Source organism: Electrona antarctica, assembly GCF_951216825.1.
Source record: "Electrona antarctica genome assembly, chromosome: 7".
Classification (NCBI taxonomy): Eukaryota; Metazoa; Chordata; class Actinopteri; order Myctophiformes; family Myctophidae; genus Electrona; species Electrona antarctica.
In genome coordinates this window covers 29,474,177-29,494,108 of record NC_136812.1, presented here as the reverse complement: position 1 = coordinate 29,494,108, position 19,932 = coordinate 29,474,177, and the positions used below count along the sequence as shown (strand labels likewise).

General features: G+C 42.9%; 1 protein-coding gene across 1 annotated transcript in view; it reads right to left on the bottom strand.

Annotated features, from left to right (window-relative positions):
* Window positions 1–19,932, bottom strand: part of cacna1ea (calcium channel, voltage-dependent, R type, alpha 1E subunit a) — a 191,087-nt gene that overhangs the window by 30,326 nt on the left and 140,829 nt on the right. The window contains exons 15-24 of the mRNA XM_079505454.1: window positions 17,240–17,352; window positions 14,750–14,862; window positions 13,667–13,798; window positions 12,113–12,182; window positions 11,193–11,310; window positions 10,059–10,126; window positions 9,777–9,868; window positions 4,876–5,579; window positions 335–469; window positions 9–120 (exon numbers count right to left, since the gene is read on the bottom strand). Coding sequence (XP_079361580.1) covers window positions 9–120; window positions 335–469; window positions 4,876–5,579; window positions 9,777–9,868; window positions 10,059–10,126; window positions 11,193–11,310; window positions 12,113–12,182; window positions 13,667–13,798; window positions 14,750–14,862; window positions 17,240–17,352 — 1,657 coding nt within the window. The remainder of the gene's footprint in view (window positions 1–8; window positions 121–334; window positions 470–4,875; window positions 5,580–9,776; window positions 9,869–10,058; window positions 10,127–11,192; window positions 11,311–12,112; window positions 12,183–13,666; window positions 13,799–14,749; window positions 14,863–17,239; window positions 17,353–19,932) is intronic.

The following is a 19,932-nucleotide window of genomic DNA, read 5'->3' as shown; positions in this document are numbered from 1 at the left end:
CTACTTACGGGTTGTCAGGTTTAAAAATGAACATGCTGTCTGGGTTCACGGTGTTAACAGACTTCGTTTCCTCTGCGTCCTCCTTCGCTGACTTACAGGCCTCAGGGTCGTTGCTGTTGACTGAGGAGGACAGGAGAGGAGGAGGCATGGAACAGCAGGGGACAGAGACAAAGGCAGGAGGATCAAGGTGTGATGGACGCAGGTGAATGAGTAAGAATGAGTTAGGGAGTGATGGAGGCGAGTGATCGAATGAGAGAAACGACAGGCAAAACAGTGTTAAGCTGACCGAACATCACTGATGACTGAATGATCACCTCAGTCTATCAAGAGGTACCTGAGAGAGTGGAGAGCTCCATAGATGACTGTACATTGGGCACGTCAATGATAACGCTGCTGCTGAGCGGAGACTTATCCCGCTCTAGACAAACTGCAGCACTGTGGTCGGTCTCCTTGTCTATCTTAACGTCTTCTGGGACACCGGGGTGTGAGGTCTGCTGGCGGTCTGCCTGCTCTGGGGGCTCTTTCTGGTTCTGAGGACAGGGGGTGCTAGCCTGAGTCTTGGTGCCTTTTAGGTGTGGCTCCTCATCCTGTGTCTGGACACTCAGTCTGCATGTACACAGAGAGAGACATACAAGGTACAACAACAACAACAACAATATAATTAATTATATACGTGCAGATATGCATGCACCTATAAAGGCTCGGACGTTCACATGGAGAATGCATGGGAATCCTTAACAATAAACCCGGTAACGGTACCGTCCATCCTCCCACTGTCCCACTTGCTCTTGCTGACTATTGCTGCTCTCGTCTGTAGCTACTTTCAATTAAAGTATAACACGACACTTACATTTACATTATATTCATGATGACCGATTAATTTAGAGCCAATTTAACACTAGTTGAGCATACTCTTAAGTTGTAACTAAGAGAACCAAGCGACAGATTGATTTTATTTAATGTATGGCTATAGTTAGTAGTTACTAGGGATGTCCCGATACCCTTTTTTCGTTTCCGATCCGATTCCGATCCAACAATTTATGTGTTAGCCGATACCGATACCGATACCGATACCGATACCGATACCGATACCAGTGCTTTTTTTTTAAAAGTGTAAAGTACATGTACTCATGTTGGTTGTGTTATCACGTAGAATAACGTGAAGTTTAGCCCTGGTGATGTTCCACTTTGCATGCAAGCACACACACACACACACACACACACACACACACACACACACACACACACACACACACACACACACACACACACACACACACACACACACTATGCATATTATATATATGCTTATTATATTTTAATAATCTTCTCTTTATTTTAACCAACTAAGGCATCCCTTTGCACTACATTTGACTAGGGCCTTCTTATACAGTACCTTTCTAAAAGACAGAGGGAACTGTTGTGTACCGTCACTTTAAATGCGTAATGTATACATCATCGTACGTTGGTGTCACGCACCAAAAATAGCCAGTCTACAAGCTCACACCGCGTCTGGTTGCACTGCGTTGTGAGCTTGTAGCTCTGCCTTTTCAGCAAGATAGATTGAGAAGTTGCATGCACTGATGCACATTGGAATACATCACGTATTATGTGAGACTATTCAATCGATCTGCGGGAGATATTATAACATATGCGGGGAGGAAGCGTCAGTGAATCCTCGCTATGAGTCTGGCCGCGCCAGGCTAGCAGCTGACGGCTCCCGTGTTGTTTCGACTCGGTGCAGACATGATGCAAAGGTATCGCATTTGGGTTTAATACAATGCATTGACAGATGCATTAAAATGTAACCAAACTTTTCCACCCGTTCCACCCACGGTGCAAGTTACCATGAGCGTCAGACCACCATGGCCCAGTCAGTTTAGAGTTTATTTGTCCAGTCTAACTTCGAAGAGAGGGGGAGAAAGAAAAACAACAAAAGATAGTCTACTTGGCAGCCCTTGTGCATGCAAATTTATGTTAGTCGCAAACTACAGCAAGCCGCCTTTGTTTTAAATTGTCCCCCATTCGCACGTCGGCAAAGCCGTCCACACCTACGGCTGGAGATGTGCGTTTTCAATACTGGCGGCCCCGTCTCACCGTGCTGCGCGCATTACGTGATTAAATAAAATGTGGTATCGGATTGGTGAGGGGCGTACTTGCCGATTCCGATATGACCAAATAAGGGCATATCGGAGGGCATTCCGATACAAGTATCGGTATCGGGACATGCCTAGTAGTTACTCATACATTAGTCACAGACGTTGAGTCATTGTCGTTCTAATAACAGGAACGAACACCATAAACAGCAGTTGTACAAGCCTAGTAGTGAAAAGGACATTTCAAGCTGCACAGTTAAGTTACTAGTTGTTACTAGTAGCTAGTTCTAATGTTAGTAGGCTAGCCTGAAGAAAGAGAACCGGGAACCGGCTGCAGACTCAATGGATTTTCGGATACTCCACACAACACATTGACTAGACCTGTAGACCATGTGTTTCTGTTGGAGAGATTTCCTTAAAATCAACATGCTTCCACCTTTACACAAAAGGATTGCATTGCATTCCATCATGCACTTTGCAAGCCTTTTTCCACTCTCATAAGGTCCAACCACACTTTTGTGGATTTTTGTCTGTTCGATACTGCTGTGAGGAACGAGGCTAATGCTGCTGTGTTTACGCTACACTCGCCGTCATCTCGCTCGAATGACGGCGACTGAGCTGATCCTAGATCTGTGGGCGTGTGAACGCAGATGAGAAAGGAATCGTTTGCGGAACCGTAAATGCAAATACGATGGAGGAAACAGCCTACCTAAAAGTAACGAGTACTCTTCAGCCTTCCTACAAATGTACCGGAGTAACAGTACAAATACTTGCCTTGGAAGTACAAGTACAAATCCTCAGAATCTGTAAATTTACTTAGTACTGTACTGTTCACCTAGATGGACAGCTTTTATACAATTCCCTTAATGATGACAGTACAGTACAGTACAGTACAGTACAGTACAGTACAGTACAGTACAGTACAGTACAGTACAGTACAGTACAGTACAGTACAGTACAGTCAAAATGAAACACAACCACAGTAAAAAAAAAAAATTGGGATCCAATCTTAGTCAATCAGGATGCTATGAAAAACCGGACAGATCCGTATTGATGATCACATAATTATAGAGATTATGGGCTCCAGTTTTGTCTCATCTTTCTAAAGCCACAATTTGGGGTTTTAGGAGTGGGGAAAGGGTGTTCCCCCACTAAAGTTGGTATTTTGGTTACCTGTCTAAATCCCTTAAACACCTCCGTTACCCGTTATATTATGCATAGGTGTGGTTTGGGCGTTGCAATAATTAAACCACATTTAACCAATCACCAGTCTTGGCTTTAAGAGATCCCTTTAAGAGATCCCTTACCCGTTGCCCGTTAGTGCTATATTGCTTCATAGCCGCTGCCGCTGCTATGAACACACCCATGTGAACTGAGTGGTGTAACTATACTTTTATTGTTATAGTTACTGTTTCCGTGTGGGGGTCCCCGGAACATCCAGACCCCCAGGAAAGCGCCCAGGGTGGGCGGCCCGGTTCTGGCGACCCACCCTGCGTCCGAAACGGTTGAGGAATGACAGAGTTACCGTGTGGGGATACCCGGGGGTCCCTCTACTGTACTGTACTGTACTGTACTGTACTGTACTGTACTGTACTGTACTGTACTGTACTGTACTGTACTGTACTGTACTGTACTGTACTGTACTGTACTGTCATACCCAAAATCACGTAATGGCTGCTAAAAACTCAGCTTCCCATCTTGTACCCGTGCACAGTGTGAAGCTCAACAGCGCCACTTTGTCACCTATGTTGGTACTTTAAACAGACAGACAGACAGACATAGGGACATAAGGACACACATTGCTGTTCCTTGGAGTGGCTGCACCACTCAAAAACAATTGTTTTGCAAAACTCTGCCTTCTGGTGGCGCTATAACAGGCAGGTGTGAAAATATTTGGTCATGTTTTACTTGGCCTCCAAGGAGTATATGTGCACAATAAAATAAAGGCAATAAATCACAAAACACAGTAATAATAACAACACAAATAGTGTAGGAATAAAACAATAAAAAGAAAAACTAAAGCAATAAAACAAAACACAGTAATATAAAACAAATGTGATGCAAAAAGAAGGATCACAGGAAGGCTAGACAATGAAAGTATGTTTCAAGAAAAGACTTAAATACAGAGATAAATCCTGGTGGTTGCATTTTGTATTAATGCTGAAATAAAAATGAATTTGGTATACAGAAATGGCTTAATTATGTTGAAAAAAGCAAGACTGTATACATAAGAGATTTGATGTGGCTGTTTAGAGTGTGGTAGCTGTCAAATAAAGTGGTTTCTAAACTTGAGTAGGAGTATGTTAGTTTGTATTTTGCATGTTGGAGGAGCCTACTGTATTTTTGTTTTATTTTTGTTCTGCTTTGGAGGAAATGTAGCCATCCATTTATGATTGTACTCCAGGCAGACATTTTACAGAAGACATAGACTCACCGATACAACAGAGTCCTGTCTATAAGATAAGACGTAAGCCAATTAACATCACTACCTTCAGTTGTCAAAATGTCTGCTGTGAAAAGGGTCAATTTAAATGAACACTGTGCTGTGTAATTCTAATATAAAAAGAAAAACAAGAAAGGTGCAGTAAAAAATGATGGGTTTGATTAGTAGGTGACGATTTGACTGACCTGCACTCTTCAGTTTGACATGTTTGTCCCTCCTTCTGTTCTGCCTTATCCTTGTCACCTTGTTCCCCTGGACTTCTCTTACTCTCCCTGCTGTCAGAGCGACTGGTCGAACGACTCCCGTCCCCCTGATGACAGTTTGCCCTGACGCCACCATTTCCTTGCATCTCTGGGGTCAGGGTGTCGCCATTGACAGGCGGTCTGATCTTCTTAATCGCCCTGTACCGTCGTTCACCATTCAACCTGGGGCTGCGGCGGTTGTTGAGTGGGTTGTGGCTCTGTTTGACGCCTACTTTCTCGACCTCTGATGTGGTCTCTGAATCAGCTAATTTTGGGATTGACAATGGCGGTTCAGGCAGGGACAGATCTGAGGGATCTGATGACGTTGGCAGTGACATTGGGGGCACAGGCATGTCACCTGGAAGGCTGGCATCCAGGGCTGTATCGATGGCCGTGGTAGAGGCTGGAGGCTGAGGCGTGGCTGGCGAGCCCAAGGGCTCTGCCAGACGTTTGAGGCTACTCGAGGGGCTGCACTGGGGGCCCTTGTTGTTCACTGACAGTGGGTTTACGGACTGGGCTGATGTGGGAGGTCCGTCCTTCTCCTCACTGCTGCTGAAAAGGACCTCTCGGCTGGACATCTGGCGCTGTCTCCGCAGCTGGCTTGTCCTCTGCTCCCACACGGACATGGTCATCCTTTTTCTCCTTTCCCTCCTGGACATGAAACAGTTAGAGGGGTTGAGAGGCGGGCAGGCCTCCCTGATGCTGCCCTGGGCTTCCTCCAGTGAGTAGGAGTAGGCCGGCCTGCCGCGGTGGATGGCTCTTTTCCTGTACAGGCCTGTACGCCTCCTCCGGCTTCCACTGGGGAGAAAGGAAGACAATACACAATATAAATGGAACATGTACAGTAGTTATTAGAAGCATGTAACATTATTATACATATAATACGATAATATTGATGATTAAGGTTCTCATCTTGGTGTTAGTGATTTTAATCTAATCACTAGAGTGGTCTGGCTGGACCATTGACTAAGATTCACGGTAAATGTTGACCATTTTCAGCATATCACCTTTCATTCAAAAATGTAATAATTATCAGATTTCTTTTTTCTTTTTCTTTCCCAATTTACTTTAGTCATTGTCATTTGCCGCCATGTACTGTATAAATTCCCTGTTACTGCCAACCGCTATTATTTAGTCTGGGGAGGGTATAGACAATCTCCTGGCATTATACATACACCTGACAGTAGAGATGTCCCGATCCGATCACGTGAGCGGAAATCGACGCCGATCACATGATTTTCAAAAGATCAGAATCGGGGGGACAAGATCGGATTATTAATAATTTGTTTTAGCTGCATGAGCAGAGCCACCTGTTTAGTCAGTCAGAGATCATCTAACAACAAAGACTCGTAGTCACACTCAGAGGCGTGAAAGATAACCATTAATGAAAACAAATGAAATGCAACCCCCGCTATGCATGATGGGATAGGTGTCTGCAGTACTGTCTCTGAATGAGATTCTCTGTAAGTGTTTTAACTTGACTTCAGTTCTACGTAGGTTCAATACTATTCACTCAATCTAATTAACCAATACATAATTATTTTTGCTTTGATTCCTTGCTTTAATTCACAAAATAAAAGTAGACAAGAAGTCACATATTTTTGGCAACAGACTAGACTAGAGTGACATACATTTCTCACATCGACAACAATGAAATGCAGTAGGCCTATATACAGTATGTACTGCTATGTGTCTGAATGGGAAAACCTTATTTATTTGTGCTTTTTGTCAAAATAAGAAATTATGTTGCATTAAGATTGCATAAAAAACCATATGCCTATTTTTGTATTGTTATTTTTGTAATTATAGCCCACTATTGTGATATGGCATAAGTGTTGTATAAAAATATAAAGATCGGATCGGGAAAAATCGGTATCGATGTCTCAAAATCAAATGATCGGAATTGGATCGGGAGCAAAAAAACGTGATCGGGACATCCCTACGTGACAATGAGGAGTTTGTGAGCCTACACACAGTATGGCATCCCCCTAGTATCCCCTTAAAATTCAGTAGATACCGTGATCTTTTGTGTCCAGATGTAATTTTCTAGGGTCTAGTAGGACTATAGTAAATAATAAATAAATCGCTGTAAAATGTTGTACAAAAAGACATATTTAGCTAAATAATTGCTAAAATTGCTAAAATAAAATAAAGCAGCAAATGAAAAAAAAATTAACACTCAGCTTTTTCTTTCTCTAATAACAACCTAAAACATGAACCCTGGTTGAAAAAACCCAAGTTGTCCTTTAACAAGCAACTTCAACAAACAAGTTACTGGATCAATGAAGATGTTATGACAAATAAACCAAACCAGGAGAAGTTGTCAGCCATAATAAAAGACGTGAGATATGCTGAATGAAATCAGTGGTGTATTATATATACAGAAATGCAGAATCAAAAAGACCTTTCAGAGTTTGGGAAGCACATGAAGGAAACATGAAGGTAAACAAACGATGAAAGATGAGTCTAGGACATTTACTCAGTTAAGAAATTCAGCAGGTGGTTGAGTGTGAGAGAGAGAGAGAGAGAGAGAGAGAGAGAGAGAGAGAGCAAGAGAGATGAACAGACAGTGTTACTTACTGGTGTGTGGACTCTTGTGTGGTCCGTGTTATCAATGATCGATTGGTTGAAAACAAGACATTAGTGCTTTTGTGAGCAGAGACAAAACAGGCCCAGAGACACACAGCAAAACAGTCAGCTGGACTACAAAAGAGCCCATTTCTAAGCAGAAATTAACCTTTCCAATTACATATATTCGATGAATGTATGTATGAATCTGTCTGCTACTACATGGTCTACAGCAGTTCAGTTGATATTTCTATTATTATCATATGACTTTTACTTTATTTACTTGATACATATTTGAAAATTACACAATTCTATACTTTTTACGCTTTGGTGTGTGTCTCCAGAGGAGCCAAGTGGCACACTGACAAACAAGATGGCTGCAGTATTAGAACAATCCAAACAACAGTTATAACATCAACGATAAGCGCGACACTGACAAGAAGAATATTCCCAGATAGACTGAGGGGTTTCAGACAGTCAGAGCAACAGTATGGAACAGGTATAAAACACAGAGATGGGCTCCATCCGAAGACACAGGAAAAGATTACAGTACACATTTAGATACCCTTTGAACAAAGCAACCATATTGGGATGCATATCACTGAGCACCAGTGCCAACTCAAAGTTGTGACATACAGTATTAGCATTCTGCTTGATCATGCTAGTAGCTGAGTGACGAGATTTGCGTGCTGAGCCTCAGACTGTTCAGAGATTAAAGAAAGCGGGGTATTGTAGTGAAAGGTGTGAAACAATATGCACATTGGAAGAAAAACTCTCCACTCACTGAAAACGTGTTCACATTCTAAAAGCATTCTCAGTGAGTGCATCTGTGTAGATAGTTTTTCTTCTTTTGATCATGCTGGCGAGGGACATGCGTTCCAAGTTTAATTTACTGACAGTCTCCAACATGCTCCCTCTCACACTGAGCAAACAGAACCATGCAACTTTCTTCCAAAGTCAGTGGAGGTACAGTAGATTATCTCAGGGAGAAACACTCAAAAACACTCAAAGTTCAGACTACAGTATCCTTTCTGAATACCCAGGAGACCCTGTGGTATTCTACTCTGCTTTACGGCTTCTGGCAACAGTATTATGGAATAGAAAGGATTTTAACAACAGACATCCCCCATTACCACCATCACCCAGCCATGGAAATACAAATGCCATTCTGACACTTATGCATGCAACAAACAAATCCTCTTCTTGCATGGATGCCCTACTAGTACAGACAGATGGACTACATGGGAGATCAGTAACCTGGGGTAGGGTATACATTTAAAATAATGTCTTCATGACTGGGTCCCATTGGCGACAAGGCTGCCTTAGTTGTTATTTGTATTTGCCTAAGTTGCCGTATTGTAACATGTACCGCAGCGGTCGACACAGGACTAATGTTTTTTTAACGGAGGAGAACCACAGACTCTTCTCGCGCTATTACTGCTCCACACAGGCGAAGGGTAAGTTGTTCAAACTCCCCAGGCTTCACACACCTCCTACTACTCCCGCAACTTCATTCATACTGATTCCCGCTTTCTAGGTAAGGTGCTGGGCGTCTCCGGCACGGCCAACCAGAGCCACCTTACTGGCAGACAGTGTGTGTGTGTGTGTGCGTGTGTGTGTGTGTGTGTGTGTGTGTGTGTGTGTGTGTGTGTGTGTGTGTGTGTGTGTGTGTGTGTGTGTGTGTGTGTGTGTGTGTGTGTGTGTGTGTGTGTGTGCGCGCGTGCGTGAGCGTGCATGCGTGCGCACGTGCGTGTGTGTGGGTTAACGTGAGCTGTCAGTGGATAAAAAGTCTGTTAGTTTGGCTGATCGCCACAAGCTAATCTTCAGGGTATGGTACACTGCCCTGGTCCCTAAATCCTTTAGTGTCTTCTAAGCACAGCTGAGTTAGGAGGAGAATACGCACACTACATTAATTTGGAAACTATAAGTAACCCTGTCTCCATGACAACAGTATAAGCACCCCCACCCCAACTGGAAGTAAGGCTGCCAGTAACCATGGAGACACAGAGTTCAATTTAGAGCAAATTATAGAGCGAGGAGCAGAGTCAGACAAGATAGTAGACATGTTAGGGAGGATGTATCAATAGTAGGGCGCCGCCGATAATGACGATCTCAACTGGCACTTATCGACCCTTAAGATAGATCATTCCAATCCTGATCCCACCAAGGGACCACCATAGCATCAAAACTTGAAGCGCTACTTCACATGAATGTCCCCTATCTTCTCTGTCCATTACAACTCTGCATGCTGTCAATTCAGTCGTTGAGCCAAACTATGCACTGCACGTTAGCTGGAGGCTATGATGACTCCTGCTGGTCGTTTGTACAATTAGAGGTAGACAAGACATCCCCAGGGGAGGGAGTTAGCGCGGAGGAAAAATGGAGGGAGGGGAGAAGGTCAGGCAAGTGGCTGCATACAGCACTTACTCTGAAGACATGATAGAAGACATGGGTCCGACCTCCTTGGCTTTCTGGAGAGCATGCTTCTGGTTGAATGCAGCCTCGGCCTCCTCTTCATCCTTATCAGTGAACATTAGAAGAGAGAGGAGAGGAGAGAAATCATAGCATAGCATGACAATAAATCAACATCATGTACAGTAACTGAAACATTACAGATCACATTGTCAGGATATATACAATATATATTGTTAGAATGCCATTTAACAAAACAAAATAACCAAATCAATAAATATATTTTTTATTTGTTACCTTGGTCAGCTCTTGTGCATTAGCAAGATTATCCACAGCGATGGCCAAGAAGACATTCAGTAGTGTGTCTGATCCCAGGATTGTTAAGGACATGATTAATCTACATCAAAACGAATAATTCCTCCTCTCCAAGAAACTTTATATACAGTATAACAATATATTTACTTAATTCCTTAGATAGCATCACTTAATGAACTCTGAAATTCGATTTTCAACTTTTGAAAAATGAGACAAAAATGTTGTTTTGCACAATATATATTTTCTCTAGATTACATATAGTATAAGTAGATTAAAAAGTAATTTAGACATTATGTTATTTAGACAGATCTATTATCATATTGTTTAGAGTGATGCTAGGTTCTTGGTTTACCTGTAATCCTAGTTTACTACATTCTCTGCATTTGATGTGTTTATTGTAAGTCGCTCTGGGTGAGAGCGTCGGCTAAATCCCTATGTTCTAAACTGTAGTATGAAACAGGAAAACATATGGGAGGAAGTAGGGATACTTGTCATCCCTACAAAAACGTTTTTTGTCAGGTAAACACATCTTATAGCAACAATCCTTGAGTTTTCTGCTGATTGTCTGTCTCCCTCTCTCAATGGAGAGCGGTAATTATTGTCCGAACTACAATTAAGGCGGCGTATCTAATGTCCAATCAGGTTAACCAGTAGCTGTCCTGCTATACAATAGCTCAATAGAAGAATAGATAGACCACTGCAAATGTGCTATAACCTACAGTATAATGTACAAACATACTCTACCATACTGTTTGGTTATATAAAGCTTTTCTTCAAAAATAAGAAGCATATTGTAGCTTTAAGGAAGCACTAAGTACAAACGGCTTGTACAATGAAACTGTACAAAACTGCTGGCACACAATAACCCCTAAATGGAACACATTCACAATAATGTTATTACCTTCAGCTGTGTTTTCTTATCAGAATGGCTGCTATGAAAATAGTCTATTGTACCAGGGTGGGATACCACGGCATACACGCCAACCCTTCCCTTTTCCTGGAATTCTCGTGTACGTCACCCTTCTATTTAATTTGAGCGTTTCTTCATTGTACTGTTAATTTAAAAAGTCTCTTAAAAGTAAAGTATAGCTTTCAGTGGGAGGTATGACAGGATGCAGTTTCCAAACAGGGTGAGCACTATGAAGTAGATGGAAGACCACATGCCAGACTTGACTCCTCCCTGAGAACGAATCCCATTGTACATGACTTCGTTCCAGTCCTCCCCTGTCAAGATCTGTAATGTCATTTACAGGCGCACGCACGCACGCACGCACGCACGCACGCACGCACGCACGCACGCACGCACGCACGCACGCACGCACGCACGCACGCACGCACGCACGCACGCACGCACGCACGCACGCACGCACGCACGCACACACACACACACACACACACACACACACACACACACACACAGCAACAAAAAAACAACCCCTGTGGTACATTATTTGCAGAGATGTGATAAAACACTGACATAGAACATGTGTAGGAAGGCAGGTGCTGAATCCCCCCAAAAAAAAATATATACTGTATATTAAAATACATACACATGACACAAATTCCTTGTTAATACTTTTTTCTTTTTTACCTTCTTTACTTTTTACTTCACTGTAACAAAGAGTGGCAGTCCAGCAAAAAGTGTGTGTCAAAATACTATTTGGCCTAAAATCTGTACTGTATGAAACTGATTAATACATTACATAATAACTTTTTGCTATGATTGCAAGATTTTGTACATTTTGGGATTCTGTTCCTGGAAATGGCTTAGGCAGAGTTCTAGAGCCATAGAGTAAGACAGAGTTACGACAACTCTGTTCACTTGGGGCCAGTCCAATGGCGGCTCTTCTACATAATAATGTACGTGCTTACCGGGTATTTTATAATGGCTAAAAGGGTCGGAGTCACTCCGCTACGCGTCGTGTCTCACTACGCCTCTCAGCCATTATAAAATACCCGGTAACCTGAGACCTCTTGTAGGTTATTGGTTTAATGTATACCTCATACAAATATGGGAGTGTTTGTTTGTACCAGACCTGAAAGACAGTCATGATGGCAGCAGGAAAGGTGTCGAAATTAGTTGGAGTGTAGTCTTCAAAGATGAACCTGAGACAGATAAAGACATGATACAACAGTAAGACACCTGAGGGCGAGAAGCGACCTCGCGTGCACGCATCCGCCTGGGTGACAGCAGACTGCTGGGCGAGCGCTGGCGCTTTGGAATGGGGGGTAAGATCAACATATCTGCCTGGGTGACAGCAGACTGCTTGCTGGGCGAGCGCTGGGACTTTGGCATGGGGGGTAAGATCTTCATTTTCAGGCATGTTAAGAACTCTAATTTTCGCCGGCTTCTGGGCGTGGCTGCACTAATAACTTTGGGGCAGGCCATTCTAGAGTTTAAATGTACAGGTATCAGTCAAAAGGGAGACATCAAAGAGGAAGGATGGATGGGGAAGGAACAACATATGGAATGTCAGAACAGGTCAGCTCCATATATGGAGATCTAAGGGTTTGAGGTTTGAGGTCAGATGTAGAGTTGCTGGCCAATATTGAGGTGAGTTGATGTCACGTGATGACACGTGCGCCATCCCTGATGATGTCACGTGATATCACGTGCTCTCTCACCCCGACCACCCAACACACACACTGACAGTAAATGCACGATTCCATAGTTAACTGCGACAACTATGCTGTAAATTAGTTGCCAGTTGGAGTGTAGTCTTCAAAGATGAACCTAAGACAGATAAAGACATGATACACTATGCTGTAAAAGGTGGTGCCAGATTTAGCGTTTCAAATTCCTTGCATTCTGTTAGAGAAAGCTGTACTCTTATATTCTCCTACTGGCTATGCAATCAGTGTTTACAATAATTAAAAGCAGGTGGTATCACAGTTTACAATAATTCAAACCAAATCAAAGTTATTGCCTATAATATTTGCAACACAAGAGGTAGATTATGCCTTGATTGCCTGCCTCACACAGTAAAAAAAAGAGTGTTCATTTAACTCTCCAGCATTTTTGACTGCCTGGACTAGTGTATAACTATAGCCTTGTAGAGGACAGAACTAATTCTCTCCGGGAGAAGTTTAATTGTCTATATTTTCCCATAAGCTGCCCTAAATCTATTTCACGTTTGGATCATATCGTTCGTACCTCCCAGCTCACTCATTATAATTTACTTTTTTGCCATTCTAAGAAGTGCTTCTATCTTACAGTAAATAAATACTTCATATTAGTGCATAAAGTTGCTGTTTTTAGACAGAGTAAAATCATACTACAGCAATCACCATCTTCTACATTTCCTACATGAGGGAAAAAAATGCATACAACTACTGTTCCAAATAGAAATGTGCAATCATCTGTGTGTTTTGAATACAATCAGAAGGTGTGTGGGAAGGAGTGCACACACACACACACACACACACACACACACACACGCGCACACACACACACACACACACACACACACACACACACACACACACACACACACACACACACACACACACACACACACACACACACACACACACACACACACACACACACACACACACACACTTAAATACTTAAATATCTGTTGTGTTACCTGCCACCAAACAGCTGCATGCCGAGTAGTGCAAAGACGACGATGAAGAGGAAGAGGAGGAAGATCAGGGAGATGATGGATTTCATGGAGTTCATCAAAGAGACGACAAGATTCCTCAGAGACGCCCAGTACCTGGCAAGTTACAATAGGACACTAGACTATAAATCAGGGGTCTTCATCGTTTTTCAGAATTTCAGGCCAAGGACCCCCTATAGTGGAGAGAGAGATAAAGCCGGGACCCCCACTACATATTGCATAAAATTGTGTTGCCGATTAAACTTTTCCATAGATTTCATAGATAGCTTCATAGAGTTGTTTGACAGACATTATCATCAGTGTATGTTGGATTCATGTTAACTGCTTTCAGACATTTAACCACGTAATAATAACTAGAAATGCACTCTGTCGAGTGCCTACCTCTGTGCCGAAAACAGCTGATATACAAGCTCACAAAGCCTCGCACTGCAAGTCCTTTTGAGCTTGTAGATCTGCTATTTTCGGCTAAAGTTCTCCTCAGGATAGGATGCTAGGGTAGAAGTGGTTAATGTAAAAAATCACACACGTGTGAAGTGAGTGGTGCAACTCTGTGTGGGGGTCCCCAGAAGTTACAGACCCACAGGAACGTGGCCAGGGTGCCGACCCGGTTCTGGCGAGCTGCCCCGCGTCCGAAACGGTTGAGAAATGATGTACTGTATGTGTGTGTCTGTCTGTGTGTGTCTGTCTGTGTCTGTGTGTGTCTGTCTGTCTGTGTGTGTCTGTCTGTCTGTGTCTGTGTGTTAGGCTGCACAACAGTGAGACTTGGTGGTGTGTTAGGCTGTGCAACAGTGAGACTTGGTGGTGACAATATGCTATTTCCGTGCTCAGACCCAGGGACACAGGGACACAGCCAGGTGACACACATATAGGAGTGGTTGCACCACTCAAAAAAAAAGCTACTACCACATAAAGATTTGGCGCCCCTGTAGTACCTCTGATGAGCCCCTAGGGTTCTCAGACCCCGCGTTGAAGACAGCGTCTTCCTTGTCCTTTACAAAACACTCATCGTCATTGAGGACACAAAATGAGAAAGGCGGCAGCACTAACTTGGTGATCTTGAATATCCTCAGCAGACGGAGGGCTCGCAGGACACTGATGCCAAATGAAGTGCCAGGCCTGAAGAAGCCCCATAGCACCTCAAAGATGCTGCCAACAATAACCTACATGTATGATACAGAAAATCTATATCAACCTCAATGTGAACTCATACCATCACTTACTGTATGACAAAAGATGAAAAGACATACTGTTGAGTGGGGAATTGATACTACAGATGCTACAAATTCGCACAGATACGGTCGCACACACACATGCGAGCGAGAATTGTGAGAATTAATCATGTTGCAAAGTTAAAACTGTTAGTAAAAGAGAGAGACAGAAAGAGAGATGCAGAATATTTCTGCAGACAAATACTGGTGTATATATGTTAATTCCTTGTGATTGATGTTACCAATGAATGATACTAAATAAGGCTCTGTTCCATTTGGGTCAAACACAGTCAAGGTGCTCCTATTGTCTTTATTCAGATCGCAGCCATCTTGCCAGCAAGGTGCTACCTAGGTGCTACTTCCCATAGACAGCCCATTCATCCAAACAGAAAAGTCCTATCTAATTATATTCAACAACGTCAAACTCACCAACATTATCCTCTTTCAATCTTTAAAGTGTTTGTTTCAGAAAAATCCACCGTAGACATGTTATGAGCTACTTCCTGTCAAGAAATTCCTTGCAGATGATTATTTTCTAAGTATCAGAGTATGGAAGCGCTCGTTATCAGTAAAGCAACCTCCTGCTGCCTGCTAACCTGACTCCGCCAGATGGGGCAGCAGAGAGTACACTGGGTTCCCCCCTCCTGCTCCCATCTGGGAACTCTCAGGCAGACTTGATGCCCGGTTGGCCAGGCCGTTTTGCTGATTGGCCAGGCCGTTTTGTGGCCGGGCATCAAGTCTGCCTGAGAGTTCCCAGATGGGAGCAGGAGGAGTGTACTCTCTGCTGCCCCATCTGGCGGAGTCAGGTTAGCTGCCTGCTGCACTATGTGCAAATTCAAAACAGGTGGTATGCATGGGCCGTTGAGTGATATTCAACGAGCGCTTCCAAACTCCAACACTTAGAAAAAAATGACACCCGTGTGAAGTAAGTGGTGCAACTCAGTGTGGGCGTCCCCGGGGGGTCCCCGAAACTTCCAGACCCACAGGAACGCGTCCAGGATGCCGGCCCGGTTCCGGCAAGCCGCCCCGCGTCCGAAACGGTCGAGAAATGACAGAGTTACCGTGTGGGGGTCCCTCTACTGTACTGTACTGTACTGTACTGTACTGTACTGTACTGTACTGTACTGTACTGTACTGTCACACCCGAAATCATCATATATACAGTTAATGTGTGTGTGTGTGTGTGTGTGTGTGTGTGTGTGTGTGTGTGTGTGTGTGTGTGTGTGTTAGGCTGCGCAACAGTGACACTTGGTTGTGAAAACTAACCAAAGGCTATTTTCGTGCTCGGACACAGCCAGGGACGGACACAGCCAGCCACCCACAGACACACAAAGCTGCGTAAGGAAGTGATTGCACCACTTAAAAATCACATGCAAGAAATTTCTTGACAGGAAGTAGCTCAAATGTCTAGGCTCTACGGTGGATTTCTATGAAACAAACACTTTGCAGATAGAAAGAGGATAATTCAAGCTTTCCCTATAGCTGCAATGTTGGTGATTTTGACGTTGTTTAATATAATTAGAGAGAACCTTTCTGTTTGGATGAATGGGCTGTCTATGGGAAGTAGCACCTAGGTAGCACCATGCTGGTGCTGCAATGTTGGTGATTTTGACGTTGTTTAATATAATTAGAGAGAACTTTTCTGTTGGCTGTCTTCTGTCTATGGGAAGTAGCACCTAGGTAGCACCTTGCTGGCAAGATGGCTGCGGTCTGAATAAAGACAATTGTCTACTGTATGTTGGAAAGGCTCTGCTACACTAAATGGAACAGCGCCTTAACACTTAGACTGCGGGCGTGTGGCTTGTTACCTTGCGCGGGCCGGAATTGGGGAGATTACTACTCAAGTACTTCCGTTTTCCCCGCTCGCAGACCTCCATTTTAAGAAAAGGCTAATGTTAGCATTAGCTCACACTAGCTATATTTCACGAGAAACATTTATCGCGATTTTTCATCGCATCAGAAAGCAGATCCGAACCTTGGATGTCTGATCAGCACAGCGAACAGCGATGTAATTTTCGAGAAAAGAGCCAGAGAAGATCGTAATTATAATAGTAATAGTAGTCTACGCATGCGCGAGTAAGTTCCACGTGTGCAGGGGTGAGCAAGGCGTTACCTAGCAACCGGTTCAGGACTAAAAGTTGTTTTTTAAGGGTGCCATTTCCAATCCATATAAAGCGATATAAATCGTATATATACACGTCAATTGCAGACAATAGATGGATATTAAAAAACGTATATGTCAACAGCAGACAATGTGTTTAATTAATACGTATCATTGGTAACACCTCAATATTGACTGTCGTGAAAGAGGTCTAGAAAAAGGACTTGCGCTGCAATCGAAGCGGTTGAAGGAGGAGTGGAAGTAGAGGCGTGGTCCCAGGCTGTACATCTTCAGGAACATCTCAGTCAGGAACAGAACCAGGAACAGAAACTCTGCATAGTCTGCAGCAACAATAACAACAACAAATTAGAAAGCTCCCTTTCAAGGACCACCATAACTCTGAGAGTGTAAAATGGAACCACATTTTGTACACTCAGAGTTACACACCCATTTGGAAGGGTACCTGGACCACACTTTGAGAATGATGTACATTATGAATTAACCACTTATGCCCTATTTCAATTATAGTGAAAATAGCCAAACTACAAGCTAACAACAGCTAACATTATGTCTATATTTAAATACAGAAATGCAATGATATTAACACTTTAATCACTCAGGGTTATTTAATCCATTACATTATAGCGCCCAGTCGATTTATAAACACGGACCCCTTTTCCGGACGGACCGGTAGTTGTTGTGGTGCCGTGTCGTTAGTCAGAAGGTTCCTTGTTCCGAAATGACTATCCCTATCTCTAATCCTAACCTAAACATAACCGCAAGCACGGGAGCAGTGCATGTTCGGACTAACGGGACTTCGGATCTATGGGCAGTTCCCGTTGTTGTGGATGTGTGTAGCAGCTAACAATAGCCACACCACTCTAGAGTCGATCGACAACAACGAGAGGTAAGAATAAAGCGACTAGCGACTGGACCGCGGAGTGCCGTCTAACACAGGATCTTTTTTCATAATTATACGGGATGATTTAGATCGCGAGTTATGAACGTTTTAAGAGGGGAGGGAGTTTTTCGATGACGTCTCACTCTTGTAGCCTGGCTAATAAGCCAGACTCAAATCACACTGTCGTGTGGTATTTGAGTCTGGAGATGCTGTGTATGGATCTTGTTCCCGGGGGGCGGGTTCAAACATTTTCTCTTTGACGCAATTGGTCAGAGCTACTGTCAGTCAAAGGTCTCGAGCATTGAACGTCACTGTACCAAAGCCCGCCCATATTGCATACCGTGTCCCGATTGGCCACACCAGTTCTCTGGTGTAGGAAATGGGCGTACAATTGAGCCTCTCCAGACCGTAATCCGCCGGCAGGTGTAGTAGATTGAAATTTGGTTGATTTATTATAAAACACATCTCTAAGCTATTTCTGTCCAAAGTACTTTGAACTAAGCTTTTATTTTGAATAGCAGCTATTTTTGTATTTGGAGCATATTATTTATTTTGTACAACGTTGTGGGTCCATTTAAAACAGTTACAGTTTAAGACATTATTATATTGCTTACAGCATCACAGAGATCGATAGTTCTAGGATCGACTATTGTGTTTTGGTGAATCTGTGATCGATTGGTTTGGTCTGTCTCAGTTGTTGCTGTATGGGAACTGGCGCCGTTTCCTCTTCAGTAGCGTTTGTGCTCGGAAGAGAGACACTGCGTCGTGTGTTTGTTTGATTCACACATTGCTCCTTTTACAGGTAAAACTGCCGTCAGACGGCTCAAAGTATGAACCGAACGTATTGAGAATTGTGTATGACGTTGTGAACTGTATTTCCGTTTGTTTATAGTCACTTTAAGAGCTTAATACAGACCAAATACTTGATGAAGTTTATTGTGGTTTCAGAGACGCATGGTGTACACTAGGCTCCGCCATCTTATGTAGCTATACACTGTGGTTGGCGTCGCAAGCACGTTGTGTATAATGTTGTTTACATTTATTTCTGAACCATTTCGTTTATAGAACAGTGCAATACAATGGTGAATGGTTAAAACATGATGCATTCATAATTTAATTGGTCATAGCTAAAAGAATATGGACAACTGAGTTCATGAAAGAGCAAAAGGGTCATTTGAAAAGTAAAAAGAATAACTTATGGTTAAAAAGGGATAAAAGAGTACAATGAGAAATGCATTTATATACTAATTAGTTAAAAACTGAACAACAGTGTATTTCATGTCATGTTTACAGACATTGGTCAGTGCATTGGTCATAATTGCATTTAAGCACTTTGATGCACTTCTAGTGGTAATGGTATATGCTTAAGCATACAAGGTGCCCTTCTGGATTAATGTGATATTGTGCCTTTACTTATTACAGAATGTAATTTGGAGTAATCCATGTGAAGTGTGATTATATTAGGGGTTCATCTGAACATTTACTGATGCTGATGCTACAGTCATCTTGTTTAATTCATGAAGAAATGATAACAGAGTATGGTATTTGAATTCATGGGAACTATACCTATTGTGCACATACTGAGACTGGTATTTTGGTAATAGTTCAGGGTTAAAGGTCACATGATTAGTACAGTAGTGCTCGTGATATAATGCTGCTATTGTAAGACTATGAGAGAATGTATTCATGATTATATGCGTTTGATTATTGCTGATTTTGAGATAAAAGTAGCGTTTGTGCTCGGAAGAGAGACACTGCGTCGTGTGTTTGTTTGATTCACACATTGCTGATTTTTTTTTGCCAACGGCTGATTCGGTCTGGCTTATTAGCCAGGCTATCACTCTTGCGCGTCACCGAGGATTGCCCAACAGGTGCTCCCAGGCTGTGGAGCCATGCGATCCGTTCTCATATCAATAAACTTCGTCTTTTGGACAAGACTTCGTCCTGAGCGTCGGGCGTTACTAATAGAAAGGACAAAGAACTTCGTCCTGGGCGATATTTAAGGGCTTTCCTTGATATA